The sequence below is a fragment of the Mesitornis unicolor genome, unplaced genomic scaffold (assembly GCF_000695765.1).
Source record: "Mesitornis unicolor isolate BGI_N332 unplaced genomic scaffold, ASM69576v1 scaffold1352, whole genome shotgun sequence".
NCBI classification, from domain to species: domain Eukaryota; kingdom Metazoa; phylum Chordata; class Aves; order Mesitornithiformes; family Mesitornithidae; genus Mesitornis; species Mesitornis unicolor.
In genome coordinates this window covers 27,227-42,859 of record NW_010169694.1, presented here as the reverse complement: position 1 = coordinate 42,859, position 15,633 = coordinate 27,227, and the positions used below count along the sequence as shown (strand labels likewise).

Genomic DNA, 15,633 nt, shown 5'->3' with positions numbered 1-15,633 from the left:
TGTTTGTTTTTACTTTTTGCTTTGTTTTTCGTAAAGTAGGCTAAGAATAAAAGCATTCTGGACTGGAAAAGATCAGAAAAGCCATTAGTACAACAGCCATGAATTGAAAAACAACCAAACCAAGAGCCCATTTTGTAATGTTTGTGGTTGTTTTGACTACTATAGGTGTCTAATGCACCTTTCTAAGAGGACACCCCCAGTTTTGGATTAGAGATTTCTAGGGCTATTTTCATTTTTCTCATGGGGAAAAGAATAAACAGTATCAAAAACCCAACCAACCAAGATTTACATACATTCCAGACTCGCTGAACTTCTGGTAGTTCTGGTCTTCAATTAATATGGTAGGGAATTCACTTTGGCCTGTTTCCAGCGACTCAAATGATCAACATTCTTGCCAACGGCCCCTTTCTCACTTAAATCAAGTCGCAAGTCTTACGCTGGGGGTATAATGGTTGCCACATTTCCCTGTGTAATCAGGATACTGTCAGTTCTCGTTGTGTTGTGAAGTGTTTCAGGACTCCTTGAATATGAAAGACACTATATAATTTCTTTTCCATCTGAGCAAATAAAAACTGTTTTAAAAAAAAAAATGAAGTAATACATTCCTCATAGTAATAAGTGCAGTAATATGAACTTTTGCTCAAATAAACAAACTTATCTGATGTTTTATGTTGTCAAATTGAAAGACTTTTGTATAACAAGTTTGTTAGCAGTTATTGCACCTTGCCAAAAATGTCTTATGTGGTGCTAAGTAAAGATGTAGTGCTTTCTTTATTGAGCTCTTTAAACACATGTGTTTTCTGTGAATAATAAGTACCTTATTTCAGCAGAATGCACATCAAGAGGATCTCATCAACAAGAAATGCAGTTCTGAGCTGCTTTGGTTAAGCTTACAGCCACTGGAAACCAGGAAAGTCGGAGTCATTTTTACACCGGTTGACTACAAGAGAGTAGCTTCCCTTATTTTAATCAGGTAAGCCAGGTTTCGGTTTTAAGTGAGAATCAAATCAATGTGAAAATGAATTTGCCAAATTTTGGAGTGAAGACAGTCAAAATTTGAAAGTCAGAATACTTTCAGTGTAATAAAAATTGCTTAGAAAAAGTCTTTATGCCTTATGTCTTGGTCGTTAAAAAATAGAGCCTTTTTTCTTGGTGTGTGATCAGTGGGTTTTAAAATGTATATGACTGTACTGAGGTGATTTTGAGTTAAGAAAGCAACGGATTGGGTGGCTTTGCTATTTTCAACTTAACTCCATAGTGGTAGGATTTAAGGATCCATTGAGTCAAAGTGTAGCCACACATTGGCTGTCTCTGAAGGAAAAGAGATTTTATGGAAGAAATGCTGGTTTTTACTGGGTAGTGCAGTTTTTATCCAGTGGCAGTGATCACATAGCTGCTTCACTTTGTGAAATTCACTGGTGACTCCTTCCAGAGTGATCCTGGCTGTATTTAGGGGAAACCTGTGCAGATGTGGCCTCTGATTTCATTACTGAAGCAATGTTTTCTTGCGTTGGCACCTAGATAGCAAATCCATGATTTTGCAAACTTCATTTGTGTTTTAATGGCTGACTGCTTGATTTCTATGTTATGGCAGAAACAACTTGACCGTTCTCGATGTGGTCAATGTAGAAGGCTTTGGAGCCAAAGAATTGCTTAAAGTAGGGGGAAGGCTACCTGGTGCAGGAGGATCCCTTCGATTCAAGGTGCCAGAAGCTACGCTGATGGACTGCAGACGACGTGAGTAGGAAAAAACAGGTCTCTGATTTTGTAGCTGACTGCATCACTCCGTAGTGGTGCTGATGTGGTACCATAGTGTTAAGTAAACAGAATGTTGAAGCAGAAAAAGCTGAAGAGCTCGGTCATGAGAGGATGACCTCCTGACTGAGGATGGTAAAAAATTCTAGAAAGAAACTACTGTGAAACAGTCTGTATTAAAATGTTGGTAACTCTGAATTTTTTTATTAGGTTGAAAGTAAAGATAGCAGTCTATCTGTAAGCATAAAATAATTTTAAGAACTGTAAAATAATAATTCTTTTTTTTTTCTTTAAGAACTGAAAGACAGCAAGCAAATTCTATCCATTACGAAGAACTTCAAAGTGGAGAATATTGGGCCTCTTCCTATAACAATTTCATCAATGAAAATCAATGGTTACAGTTGCCAAGGATACGGATTTGAAGTGTTAGACTGTCAGGAATTTTTTCTGGCTCAGAACTCATCACGAGACATCAGCATTGTGTAAGCACTGACAAATTTGCTGACAGACTAACTTAAGTGGAAATTCGAAATAATTAATTTCAGTAACAGACACTTCAGTAGCACACCCGCACACAAAATTTGGTGAGCTTTGATTCTGAATTTCATCAGCGTTGCCCCGTTTCAGTAAGGGTAATACTAACAAATTAATAATATAATAACGCCTCTTTGAGACTCCATTATTTTTCAAAAGCCTCATACACGCTTTTAACAGTGCATTATGAAATAAGAAATTAAAGCAAAAGAGATGTCACAATAAAAGAGTACGACATGCTTTGCCAACGGCTTTTTAAAAATTTGGTGATTATTCTCTAGCGTGTTCCAAGTAGCCTGACCGTAACCTAGCCATCTTTTTTTAACATTGCACAAAACTGGATTATTTTTGGAATCCTGTTGAGTGAAAGTCATGACTTAAACATAACTAGAGTCAATATTACTGCATTACAGTAACTGCGGTTTCATATACAACAAGTATCACCTCAACTGATTGGAAAAACAAGTCAGACCTAGCAGCACCCGTGGCAGCCAAATAGAATAATGGTATGGGTCAGGGAAATAAGTGGAAGAAAAGAAAAATCTGATGTTTTCTTCAGCTTTCCCTGTCTTCCCAGCCTTGTTCTAGGCTTACCCCCAGTACCCGGCCCCTTCTGAAGTGATGCTGCCTGTACACTTGAGAACTCTGCTTTTGGTAGAGAGTGTTTATGTTCACATAAATGATCACGTGCACCTCCTTAAGGAAAGGAAAATGAGTCGCAGTAACGAGAGTATTGTGAAGAGTCGCCATAAAAACACGTATTTTACTGCTTGAAGATGACCTCAGTCTTACCTGTTAGGTGCTAATGCCATTTGCGTAGTCTAAGCAGACAGTGGTCACTTATTTCCTTGCCTTTTTCATTATTCAATCAGAAGTTATTTTGGTTTTTGTGTCAGTGTGACTTCAGAAAAAGAAATTCAGCCCAACGATGGAAAAATAACACCAACCGTCTGCTTTTCCTGACAGATTCACTCCTGACTTCACATCTTCGTGGGTGATCCGGGAGCTTACGCTGGTGACTGCGGCTGACTTGGAGTTCCACTTCACACTCAATGTGACTCTTCCTCACCATCTGTTACCGCTGTGTGCAGATGTGGTGCCAGGACCCAGCTGGGAAGAGTCTTTCTGGAGGCTCACTGTCCTCTTCGTAAGGTACTGCTTTAGGGACCCACCAGTGAGAGATCAGCAAGCATTTCTGGCTTGTCTTATATTTTTTTAGTGGTGATAGGGCCTAAATCTCTTCAGCATCTGTCTCCTGAGAGTCCTGCCAGCTGTCTGTGGCAGCTTAGGAGTGAAGCAGTAGCTGGTGACAGAGTTGTCAAGCATTTCTTGCTGCTCCTTCTGATAAACTTCCATGTTAAGGCTGCAGGAAGAAAGGGCGAGGGTACCCCCAGAGGAATACCCAGTGGATAGTCCCCTTGCTAGAAGACTTGCTCCCCCTGCAGTAGAGATACACGTGTAACATATTAGTATCTGAATGTCATAGATAGAATTGGCTGGACTGCTAAATTATCTTCAAGTATTTCTGGAAAATTTACATGAATTTTATTTTAAAGTTTCAGACAACCAAATGAAATATTTATTTCAAACCGTATTTTGAGTTTTCTCATCTGTCTTCTTACTTGGAATTTACTGACAAAATGTTTGAAAAGTGCATCTTGTTAAAAGCTTTTTGACTCCTTCACTGATTAATTCTGACAGCTGTAGTCACTGGTGTCTGTTGTTTTCTTTGGCAGTTTGTCCCTGCTCGGAGTGATTCTGATAGCCTTCCAGCAAGCCCAGTATATTCTAGCAGAGTTCATGAAATCAAGACAGAGGCCAAACTCTAGTTCTTCACCGCAGCAGAACAGCAGCTCTGTTGATGTGATCAGCTCTGATTCCTACAAGTAAAAATACCTTTTCTTCTTTTGAATTCCCTTTTTTAATACCCTGTTTATTGTGCAGTTATGCTTTCTGTCTGTATTTTGATATTGCTGCGGGCTGGTTTAGAAGAGAGAGTGTTCAGGCAACCTCTTTCAGAGAGCTTTTAGTGTTGTGGTGTATATTCAACTCCACAGAAGAGAAATGGAAGAACTCAAGGGTTTGTTAGTCTTGTGTTATTGTCAGTAGTACATAAGATAAAAACTGTGTGATGGAATGTAATGGATACACCACGTGTGGCAGCCATGGAAAGAATGGAAAATACATTAATGATCCTCAAATTTGACCCTCTTGGGTGGTCAGATAGGCATTTGCTCGCTGAAGCATGTAAGTGTGTTTGAAGTCTGAGCACATACTTAGAGTCTTGCTCAACTCCCACTGGAATCAGAATGTGCTTAACTGGCATGATAAATTGAAGACCTAATGCAGTTTCACAGCTTGTGGGTCCGCCCCCCTTTCTTTTCCTACAAAAATATCCCATAAAACAATTCATGATAGTTTCATAGGTAAAAATAAATCTCAAATAATTTGTTGGTTTTTTTTTTGCAGGGGAAGCTGCAAGACATTCATGGATTCCTATAGTTCCTCAGATAAAGGTAAAGGGAAGGGCTTCCTGTCTGTAGGCACTTCTTCCAGCCGGAGCCAGAACGCAGCGAAGAGAAGTCCTGCAACCTACAGCCACTCTCAGAAGAAACACAAATGCTCAGTTTACTACAGTAAGCAGAAACCAAACACAGCGGCTGGCAGTGCCATCACAACTACTGATGAGAAACAAAATCAGATTGCGGAGAGCCAGATCTCAGCACCAAAAGAGGACATTTGCACTGATGTTGTCAGTGAGAACTGGGTAACTCTAAAATATGCAAATGGCATAAACGTTAACAAGAATTTAACTCTTCCAGAAAGCTTTCTGGGTAAAGAAGAAAGTACACTGAAAAATGCAGTTCTCATTAAAAATACCTCTTCAGAGTGTGATCTGAAGGAAGATCTTCAAACTTGTATGTTTCCTAAGGAAACTAACCTTAAAACTTCAGAAAATCTAGTTGAGCTCAAAGAACAGGAGTTCTGTCCTGTGAAGATGTCCAAGAAGCTACCTGAAAGTCACTTGTCCGGAAATTCACCTCAGCAACAGCCAGAACAGCAAGAAATCTCTAGGAAAAATAGTGGTAATTTTTTTTCACTTTATCAATTGAAATTACTGGGGAAATCTTCTGCTGGGTTCACTGTGATCACAACTTTGCCTTTTGCAGGGGAGAAGGAGATGTATTTCTAATGTGTTCGCTACGATACATCTTAGGAATGTTTACATTCCTAAGGAAGCAGCTTGCATTAAAAGTTGTTTCATAAATCATAAATTTGCCTTGGTTTACAGATTTCAAGCATTTGCTGTTGCATTTTAATGGTTAAAATAATGTGTTTCATAGATCTGCTTATAAGACACAAATTTCCAGTACTCAGAAACATCCCGGTTTGCGATTTTCAGGTCCCCTAAAAATCCAATGCCTGACTTTTAGAGTCACCAAGCAAGCACATTCAGTACTGGATATTCAGAACTCCTTTGATAAAGCTGACACTGGTGTATTGTGAAGTTCTGTTTTGTAGGAATTTGCAGATCAACATTTCTCTTAGTAACTGCATAGATGTGTTTTTTATTTTATTGTATTTTTTTAATTGTGGAATTAAGCTGCCTGGGAAGTCCTACCTCTTAGCTTCACAAGTCAAAATTTAAGAGCAGCCCAAGAGCACCTGGGGGGAGCAGGGTAGGAGAATGTGTCCTCTGGAAGCTTGGCTTTACTTAGTAAAGTACAAGTAGTTGAATTGTAGCATTCAAGTAGTTGAATGCTAAATACTGGCATTGCTGTAGCTGTGGCAGAGTTTTAGTTTATTTAGTAAGTGAGCCACCACGGAGGATTTCAGCCTTGCTGTAGTGTGTAGTTGTTAGCCTGGGCCCGTTGCTCCCCATTGCGGTGTTATCTGTGAGATAGAGCAGGTACAAGTGTGCTGTCTGAGGTGGAAGCAGGATGATTTCACTCGTACTTAGGAAATACTTTGCAGTTTAGGAGAACATGAAGAATTTCAAAGTGGTGTTTGTTCTTTGCTTTGAATTAGGATATCAGGTTGCAGGGGAAAACAATCAGTAATTATGTCTTAGCTATTTACATGCACAGGAAAGTAAATTTTGTGTACAGGCTATGGAAATCATGGTTATACATAAACCAGTTGAGAGATACTACACTTACTTTGGTTGACTTCCACCTTGAGAGAGTGTTTCAGGAGTACTGAGAGTTACTTGTATTCAGTGGCAATGCACTACAGGTCATGTTTTTTTAGCCCAGTATTCTCTGGCTTCAGATTCTACCTTACAGAGCCATGGCAGGGACCTGAATATTGCAAATTTGAATGAGATGAGCAGGACTTTGGTAATTTATGCACGTGGTAAAAGCAATGTGCCAGTGAGCGTGAATCAATACAGAGCTACTTTTTGCAACCACTCTTTAAGTAATTTTACGCTGCTTTAGCTTCTGATTTTGAAATTTTCAATATCAGCAGCCTAGAGGTCAGTCTCCTAGTGTTTTGGAAAGCAGCACAAGTCTGCTTTTAAAGAAAGGTTATAATGGGGAGCCCATTCTCTTTCCAAGCCAACTGATGTTACTGTTTAATCGCAGGGAACAGCCAGCAAGTGCCTCCCAGGAACGAAACAGAAAACTGTGAGACTTTAAAAAAGCAGATCAACCTAAAGCCTTCCACGGAGAAAAAGATGAATAAAGGACCTAAGGAAGAGACTTCATGCTGCGCAAAAGAGGAGGTTGCTTCTTCTGAGGTTTGCATTGTGATCTTTCCGCTTTTCAAATTTTAAAATGATCTTTTTGTTGTTTACTTATGTATGTATGCACAGGTATGTGTGTGCGTGCAGGGACTATAGCGTGCAGTCACAGATCTGAAACACGAAATCAGATGAAAGAGGAAATATGCAGATGTGCTGTCCTGCATCCATTGCATGCTAATGCTGCTTGATCAAATGATGGACAGTTTGGGGAGGAATTAAAGCACCCTTTGTATTATGATACTGGCTGTATTGCAGCCAGAGATTTTCTCCATTATTGTCAGAGCAGGCACAAACAGATTGGATTCTAATGCCGGCTCTCAACCACAGTAATGATGTGGGAGTGTGCTCTGGAGGGGAGGTCTCCTAGATGGGTGCATTTGCCTTCGTTTGCAGTCCTGATCTCCAAATACAGGGCTTTGCATCAGAAATTTAAATTTGGGAATCCAACAGGCAGAAGCCCCTTAACAGAGTGTGAAGCTGCTGAGAAGGAGCAGTCTTCACTCCTGGTTTCTGAGCATGTTAAACACAGCAGGCTGTAGCTTTCCCACAGGCAGCATAAAACACTTAAAGAACTTCATCAGGTAATTAGTAAAAACCAAGAATTTTGGGTTATGTTTGTTTCCTGTCCACTGGATAGGAATCCTATGGCAAAAAGGTGCAAGGAGGAATTGTTTACTGTGCTTGAGGAATCTCTATCAGAACAGACAGGGTCCAGTCTTGTTTTGGGAACAGTTGTTACAAACTTCTTTGCATGTGTGGCTGATGGTGCTCAGTTTCTTTCTTGCATTTTAAAAGATGACTATTATTTGTTGGTTAACTTACCCCGTAATTTCCTCAGTTGTAATTCAAACGAATGCCTCCCCCCGCCCCCCAGCTGCTGAGGAAAGGGAGGATTTATTGCTGCTGAACTTGCACACAAACTGATCATAAATCTGGCAGATGTTTTTTGGTTTTAGCACATTGGGAATTTTATTGACTGCTTTCCTTTTACTCCCTCTGGTTTTTTTTTCTTATTTCTGTGGAAGTCAGGGTGAGATGCTGTGAGGGGAAAAATGCTAACATTGGGAATTCAAACATTTCTTTCTCATCATCTGTTGGTGTCTTGAAGGACAGAGTCTTGGAAAGGCTGGTCAGATTGATGGTGCTGGAAAGAGGATGTGCTCTGGAGGAGCACTAAATCATGAAGTAACTATCCTTTTGGGTCAGATCTTTTTGTCCAGAGAAATTTAGCTAGAAAAATCCAATGGAGTTCATTTACTGAGGTAACTTCATTCTATAATGTATGCATTGTCTCAGCTCTTATTTTTACCTTTAGCAAGAATATGCATATAGGAAGAAGAAACCTCAGGAGAAAAAGGAAGGAAATGCACCAAATATGAATTGGAATAGAAATAGAACATCTAGGAAAAATAAGAAGAAGAACATTAATATATCTACAAGGTATGTATTGCCTCAACAAATTACGAAGAAATCCAAAGTTGCTGTTATGTTTCTGCAGGTTTTCTCTGAGTTTTGCATGGTACATTGGGCAGGATTAGATTGTCTGTTTAAATAAACACACTTTAATTATGAACTGCTGCTAGAACAGAAACACTTATGAGGAGAAAATCCTCCTCCTTCCCTTCCCTCAGCCCTGTGAATTAAGGTCACAATCCTACAAAGGCTTCGGAGACTTTATTTTTATTAGGAGTGGTCCTGTTGAGGTCAGTGGACTTGACAAGGAGATTGTAAACCTGAGGGGGCTGTTATGACTTAACGCACAGTAATTATAAATAAATTACTGTTCATTGTGTGGGAAGTCAGCATATGTGTAAATCTCTGCAGGGTGCACTCCTTTGTAGGTAGGAAGGATAAAGAAATGGAAAGGAAATGTTGAAATTCGGTATCTGTTCCTTGAACTGATTCAGCAGTTGCTACTTTCTGAGTTAAGATGTAACCATTTCCTTCCTCTAGTAACTTGACAGCTGGATTTTATTCGTTCTCCCTTAATACTCTCTGATTACAATATTGGATCCAGATATTTCACTTTTACTAGCAAAAATTTAAAATTACTTTGGATGATGGTTTTATTCTGGTTATAATTATGCCAGTGAATTAGACGTAGGGCACATTTTTCCCTATATCTAGACCTTTGTACAGTGCTAGACTGTGCTTATCACTGTACCATCTGATTGCCTCTGCAAGTGCATTAAAGATGGAATTAAACGTACATTTGTTGTTTTGCTTTCCCCCCTGAGTGGTAGTAGTCTGTGGTACTGCATTTTGGGAAAGCTTTTTTAGCTTCCTGTTGAATTGGGGAATAAGAATCCTAAACTTATTGCTTGCCCCGCATCCTGCCTCGATAGCCGTTTGAGTTGAAGTGTTTAATGCCTGAAAAGATAAAACGCAGCTGAAATGTAAAATGCAAACATGTTTCTTTGGGTGTGGTTGTACTAGGGTCCCTGAGCAGAGTGAGTTGAAGCATATGTGCAGTGAATTTGAAAGGCCGGATCTGAGAGCGAATATTGGAATAAGAGCCTGGTGTCCTCAGAGTAACGGAGAAAATTGTAAAGCAGACCAGAAAGCTAGGAGCTTGTCTATACGGGGAGAAACAGGTACGCAATCTTCATTGTCTTTAAGAAATCTAACGTGGGTTTTGTGGCAGTAGAGCTGTATTTCTTCCTTGAGAGACTTTTGCTCCTTTTCCCATCAAACCCTGACGTGAAGATGGCAGGACTGGTGCGGTGCGGTGCCCGAAATCACACACCTCTCTGCTGAGGAGTTCTGTCCTTCTGCCCTTTCTCTGAGGGCTCGGTTGGTGGTGCACACCAGAAGGTGAATCAATCTGAAGCCATAATCCATCATTCTGGAGTGGAGGACTGACAGTCTGCTTGTGTGTCCAGATCCCAGCCGGTAGTAACTGTAGCGGCTGGATTGCAAAGGCCACCATTAGAATAGGCAGGGCACGTTTAAAAAACGCCACGAGACTGGTACCTGCTTCCTGCTGCTTCATCAGGATTTCAGTCCAGGTTTTTCCCTGGCTTTTAGGAAGAGGAGGGCTGAAGAAGGTATCAATGTTTATAGGGTTGTCCTTTGCCTCCCCACTAATGAGAAAGGAGAGTCTATCACTTATGAATTAATTACTTGCAACATCTGTCATTGCTTTTAGTATGCGTGTTCCTACAACCAGGATATCTATCATGTTTAAAGTATTTACTGTATATTTCAAAGAACCATATAGGCTTCCTATTTCAAACTGTTGCCCCTACCTACCTGCACCGTACTCTGACTGGCATCCACTGCACCGGGGATATCGTGTAGATCATAAGTTCCTCATGGTAGGGGCTGGCACATTTATCTTGAGGCCATCAGTAAATATTATTTTCTGTCCTATTATCAAGAAATTGAGAGAATCCATGTAAATTTGTGTTTCAGATGACTTTTCACTGAATCTTCAGCTTGAAAGACTTTCTTAAATGTTTTGTGTTGGGTTCTTTTTTTAATTATTATTATTATTTGCAACTTCTTTAGAAAGCTTTTATCAACGGTCCAAAAAGAAATGTTTGGAGAAGTTCTGTTCTGATTCAAGCTCAGATTGTGGAAGTTCATCAGGAAGCGTTCGTGCCAGTCGCGGGAGCTGGGGTAGCTGGAGCAGCACCAGCAGTTCGGACGGAGATAAGAAGCCCATGGTTACTGCCAGGCATTTTCTTCCATCCAGTAAGTTCTGCAAATACCACCTCTGCGCCATAGAGTTTTAGAGAATACCTCTCAGAAACACAGGTAGAGATTATAAGAACTTGGTACTTGGAAAAAAGTATCACAGATTTTGTGGAGATGAAGATGAGTTTTTGGGCTACAGAGGAAGTGTCAGACTCCTCACTGAGGAAGCCGCATGGAAACATGGAAGAACTGAGTCACTACTCAAAGCAGTTTCTACCTTTGAATTTATGTTACATCACATTATTTTCATTAAAATACCATCTTTTTGTTATAGCTGTTTAAGAAATCCACAAATGAGAAATGTGTGAAAGCAGTTCAGATCTGAGGATGCTGGGACTGGATGGCAGTATTTGAGGCATAAGTAGCCAGGAGACCCAAGCCACTTGGCTAGTATGAGAAATGAGAACTTGGCTAGTATGAGAAATGGGGCCTGTGCTTCATTACTGCAGTTTTTTGAATGGCTGAATATCATTAAAATAGTTGAAAGCCTAAACCAAGTCAGTGCCATCTCCATCCAGATTGACATAGCACTAGAAGTAAATTTTAAAGTGCTGAAGAGACCAAAGTGAAACCAGCTTTGAGCACCTGAAAAAAGCTGGTTTGAGTGATTTAAAAATGCGCATGTACTTACATGTGTATTTGTGTACATATAAAACTTTACATTACCAAAAGATAGCGTGTGATGTATCTGAACCTGCGATCTAATAGATAACAAATTGTGTGCACGAAACTTTTGTGTTTATTCAAATTGTAATGCATCTTAAAAAAAAAAGGAAAACAAGTAACTTCAGCAAATTCAAAATAAATTTAGTAGTAGTAACAAGGAACCTCTCCATTAAGAGCATGGTAATCACTTGTGATAAAATACATTTAAGACCACGTGGACATAGATAGCATGCTTTGAAATTAATGCTCTTAGGGATACTCCAGTCTGAGAGAAAACTTAACACCATTGATGAGTCTTAAATATTTGTGTGTATGTTTTTTCTGTGCATACTGCTTTTTTTAGGAGCTTTGATTTTCACAGTCATTCTTTTCTTTAGGAGAGAATATTTCACAAAATGATTTTCCATCTGAAACTCCTATCACTTTAAATCTGTCTCATAACATCTGCAATACCAGGTAAAAAATTTGAATCTACACCTGCAAGGCATTAAAGAAACATCACCAACTTGAAATCTTGTCTCAGTTTGATAAATTGTACCTACCTGCTATCTTGTCACTTTTGGTGATCATCTAATTGTACTTACTAGTTGGAAGAAGAAGAGTCTTCTTTAGTACTTGAAAAGATATCTGCAAAATGGATTATGCTGGGGAAATAGATAAATGCTTCCAAATGTAAAATAAAACTGGGGCAAAACATTTAGTTTGTTTTTTCGCCCTCTTATTTCTTCCAGATCTTACAACTTACTTACTTATTTCCATTAGCACTTCGTTATATTAAAGTAATAATGCTTAAAAAAAAAAACCCAACATCCAACCAAACAAAAAAAACCTCAAAAAGTGAGACTTTCAAGTTGATGTTATTCTTTTAATGGGAATAATGTTCTCCTAAGATATACAGCATGAAAATTGATTTCCCCTTCCCCCCACATTTCCTTCTACCTCTTTACTGTAGTAGAGATAGCATCTACAATTTTTATTACTGTGAGTCCTCATTTCACTTCTCATTCATGACACTCTGGTTTCACTAGCACAAGTAATTTAATCCTTTTCCTCTGGGATTCTGGTGCTTGAAAATATTCCCTTTCCATTCATATTGAGTAGTTTCTTTGGTGGAATTCAACGTATATGAAGTTGATGTTCGCTGTGCCTCTGTCTTCACGCACATAAAAGTAAACTTGCCTGAAAGTTGTTGGGAGCATTGAAATGTTACGAGAGATCCTGCTCATCTTCATGGACTACAGCTTGTTCTCCAGTTTTAGAGAAGAGCTGTTGAATTAGTTTGCAATTGGTTGATACTTTTATAATTAAAGTGGGGTAATTAAGATGTATTAATTTTATTCATTTTGCATGCATAATAAGGTGTCTTTTAATTGGAAAAAACACTTAAAAATTGCACAGTGGTTAATTCGAAATAAGAAAAATCAGGAAAGAATGGGAAAGCAGTAGCAATCATGATGTTCATTAGAATATTTTTTGTACATGTCTGTATATTTCCTTTGAAATAATTTGGATTATGAAGCATAACAGTGTTTAGACTTAAGAAATTAAATTTTCTTTTCATTCAGCAGAGACATGAACAGCATCCCCCAATATCCTGAAACCTTGTGTCCCAATTTCACTGACATGGCTGCAGATCCTGACAAAAATAAAGGTCAGTTACTTCATTAACAGTTGAAGCTGTTTTTTGCACACTGCGTTGGGCAGTTTCAGTGATGTTGCTGTAATGAAACTTGTATACACCAACCTGATAGACATGCTGTTATTAGAACTTGACTTCCAAACAACTTCAGAGCACAGTTAGCAAACAAAAGTTATAAACTTGACACTTTTTGCTGCATCTTTTCTGTGTGAAGACAGCATTTCGCTTTCAGTCAACATTTTAGGTATTCTTTGCTTTTTCCTCCTCTTCCGTTGCACAGATCTATGTCCAAAAGTAGTGCAGTTGGGAGGTCAAGAGCACTGATTGCTGTGTTAAAATGAAGCTCGGCATTAAACCAGATATAACCATTTTTCTGTCTGAATTCCCACAGTTGGGACTTGCTCTCTTTGAAAGCAATAATGAATGAGGTTGGGTTGGGCTGTTAAAACCCTTGAGTATTCATTGTTTGTATCTCAAATGGAAGTAATATTAACTTGTTGAGTGGGATTCATGAAAGCAACAGGCTAGATGTGAGCTGGAGTTAAAGCTGGTCAGGACATGTGGTTCTGGGCAGCAGAACTGCCTGCCTGTGGCTGTCTCTTCTGCTCTAGGTTTAACCTGTGCCTGGTAGGATACAAAAAACGTCTTCCACGGTAGCACTGTTCATAATATCTACCATGGGAAATAATGAAACAGAGCCAACTTTGCGACCATTGTCTCATGGAAAGTGCTAATTTGGATTTTTCCTTTCTCCAGCTGTGTGTCCTCACAGAGCCAACTATCTGTGGGCAGTCCGGGCACTCAGTCCATAGAGAGCAGCACAATGAGTATCTGCCCTAGGGGCTCAATACAGCTGAAAGCAGTTCACATATTGTTTGGTGGTGAATGGCTCTAATCTGCTAAAAACCCAGCCCTGTTCCTACAGGTTACTGACAGACGGGTGGGAGTGAGGAACAGGCTGGTGGGGATCGCATCCCTGCCACCCATCCTGCCATGTGGAAGAGAGCTGCCCTGGCACTGGGGACTTAAGGACTCTCTGTAGGAATTTCTTGCCCTGTTTTGTTGAATTTCAGCTTCTTAGTTCAAGTCTTTTTATATATTTTTAACAAATAGAAATTTAGAGATCTGTTTAAAGATGGACATTCATCACAAAAATTGAGATTGCTTACTAACTGGATTTTTTTAATGTAGCATACAGCCCTTATTGTGGATCTGAGAATAAAGTGTCACTGTGATAGTCAGGCTTTGTGGAGTCTCCTTCCTGTTGTTCTGCATTTCATTCACTTTTCCCTTTTTTAGGTCTTTACCCCACAGGAGAGTTGTGGCCTGCCCAGCCAGTCTGCCTGACAAACAGCTTAAACTACAACCTTGAGAGCAACATACCATGCATGATCCAAGAAACCCCCTCTGTCCACAACAGGCAAGTTATGGTTTATGTAAACAGTATGGACAATGCCTTATTCAGGCTTTGGTGATGCAGAGGACTGCACTTCAGCTTATCTTAAAATATTTATAAGGCAGACAATAGTTAAAGTAAAATTCTTGCTGTCACTTCATTTTTTGTTCTAGTTATTTATGATCATGATTAATTTTGCCAAGATAAATTCACTGGTGTTGCTACTCCTATATAGATATTTCAGAACTTCTTTCAAATTTAATTAAATAGTCTTTGGAAAGCTCTTATTTTCTTCCACTTCTTTTGCATGGCCACGCAGAGGGCCTGGCTTTTATGTTCGTTGCCCTCTTGCTAAATACGTAGCATCTTTCTATCGGGGGTATGTTACGCAGTGTATGCTTGTATTAAATGGCACGAACAGGGACTGTAAAGTAAAGGCAAATAGTCCAGTTTGAAGGTGGTGTAAGGATACAAACTGGTCTGACTGTTTCAGACTCTGTGTAGATTTAGGTTAGATTCCTGTAGTAATGAACTTGGGTAATTCTTGTACTTTATACTCTCCGCACTGCCAAGTTTTAGTAATGAACGATACTTCACCAGCTAGTGAGGAGAAATACTCTGCCACCGTATAGCAGCGAAATATGGCCAGTTCTTCAAGTCACATCCTGTCATCCAAAATGACAGAGTGGTAACGCAGAATCCCCAAGGGATGCTCTGGTGATCCCCACCAGCCTGCTAACCTCAATTTTAACTGTCGTGTTAACGAACTGCAGCCCTAATGACTGGGAGCAATGGCCAGTGGTCTGCCTGACTGCTAAGTCAGATGAAATATACGATGATTTGTGACACATTCTGTATTATGCTACTTTGCTTTCATAAGCCCAGCTCCATTTGGACTTTATATGCAAAATTACATGTAATTATTTATTCGTATGTAGTAGTGATCACTTATGATGACTTCTTGCCCGAATAGTAAAACTGAATTAACACAGCTTCACATTAAATCCTTTCGTGTGCCTGCTTTGTCCAGACTTGGACTTTTTCAAGCTTCCTGCATTGCAGTGCTTGCTTCATTACTAACATATCTTTAAGAATTACTTTTGAAAAGCCTTCTTGAAATTATTTTAATTAAAACAAGTATAATACCTGCAAATTACTGTGTAATTTAGAAAACTTATCATTTAACAGGACTTCAAC

The 15,633-nt window shown here is 39.4% G+C and overlaps 1 protein-coding gene across 1 annotated transcript in view; it reads left to right on the top strand.

The window, feature by feature from the left end:
* KIAA0922 (KIAA0922 ortholog) overlaps positions 1-15,633 on the top strand; it is a 46,188-nt gene that overhangs the window by 26,485 nt on the left and 4,070 nt on the right. The window contains exons 17-29 of the mRNA XM_010179416.1: positions 831-973; positions 1,595-1,737; positions 2,051-2,237; positions 3,256-3,441; positions 4,026-4,175; positions 4,759-5,375; positions 6,876-7,030; positions 8,352-8,476; positions 9,473-9,630; positions 10,547-10,732; positions 11,779-11,857; positions 12,967-13,052; positions 14,340-14,460. Of these exons, the coding sequence (XP_010177718.1) occupies positions 831-973; positions 1,595-1,737; positions 2,051-2,237; positions 3,256-3,441; positions 4,026-4,175; positions 4,759-5,375; positions 6,876-7,030; positions 8,352-8,476; positions 9,473-9,630; positions 10,547-10,732; positions 11,779-11,857; positions 12,967-13,052; positions 14,340-14,460 (2,336 nt within the window). The remainder of the gene's footprint in view (positions 1-830; positions 974-1,594; positions 1,738-2,050; positions 2,238-3,255; positions 3,442-4,025; positions 4,176-4,758; positions 5,376-6,875; positions 7,031-8,351; positions 8,477-9,472; positions 9,631-10,546; positions 10,733-11,778; positions 11,858-12,966; positions 13,053-14,339; positions 14,461-15,633) is intronic.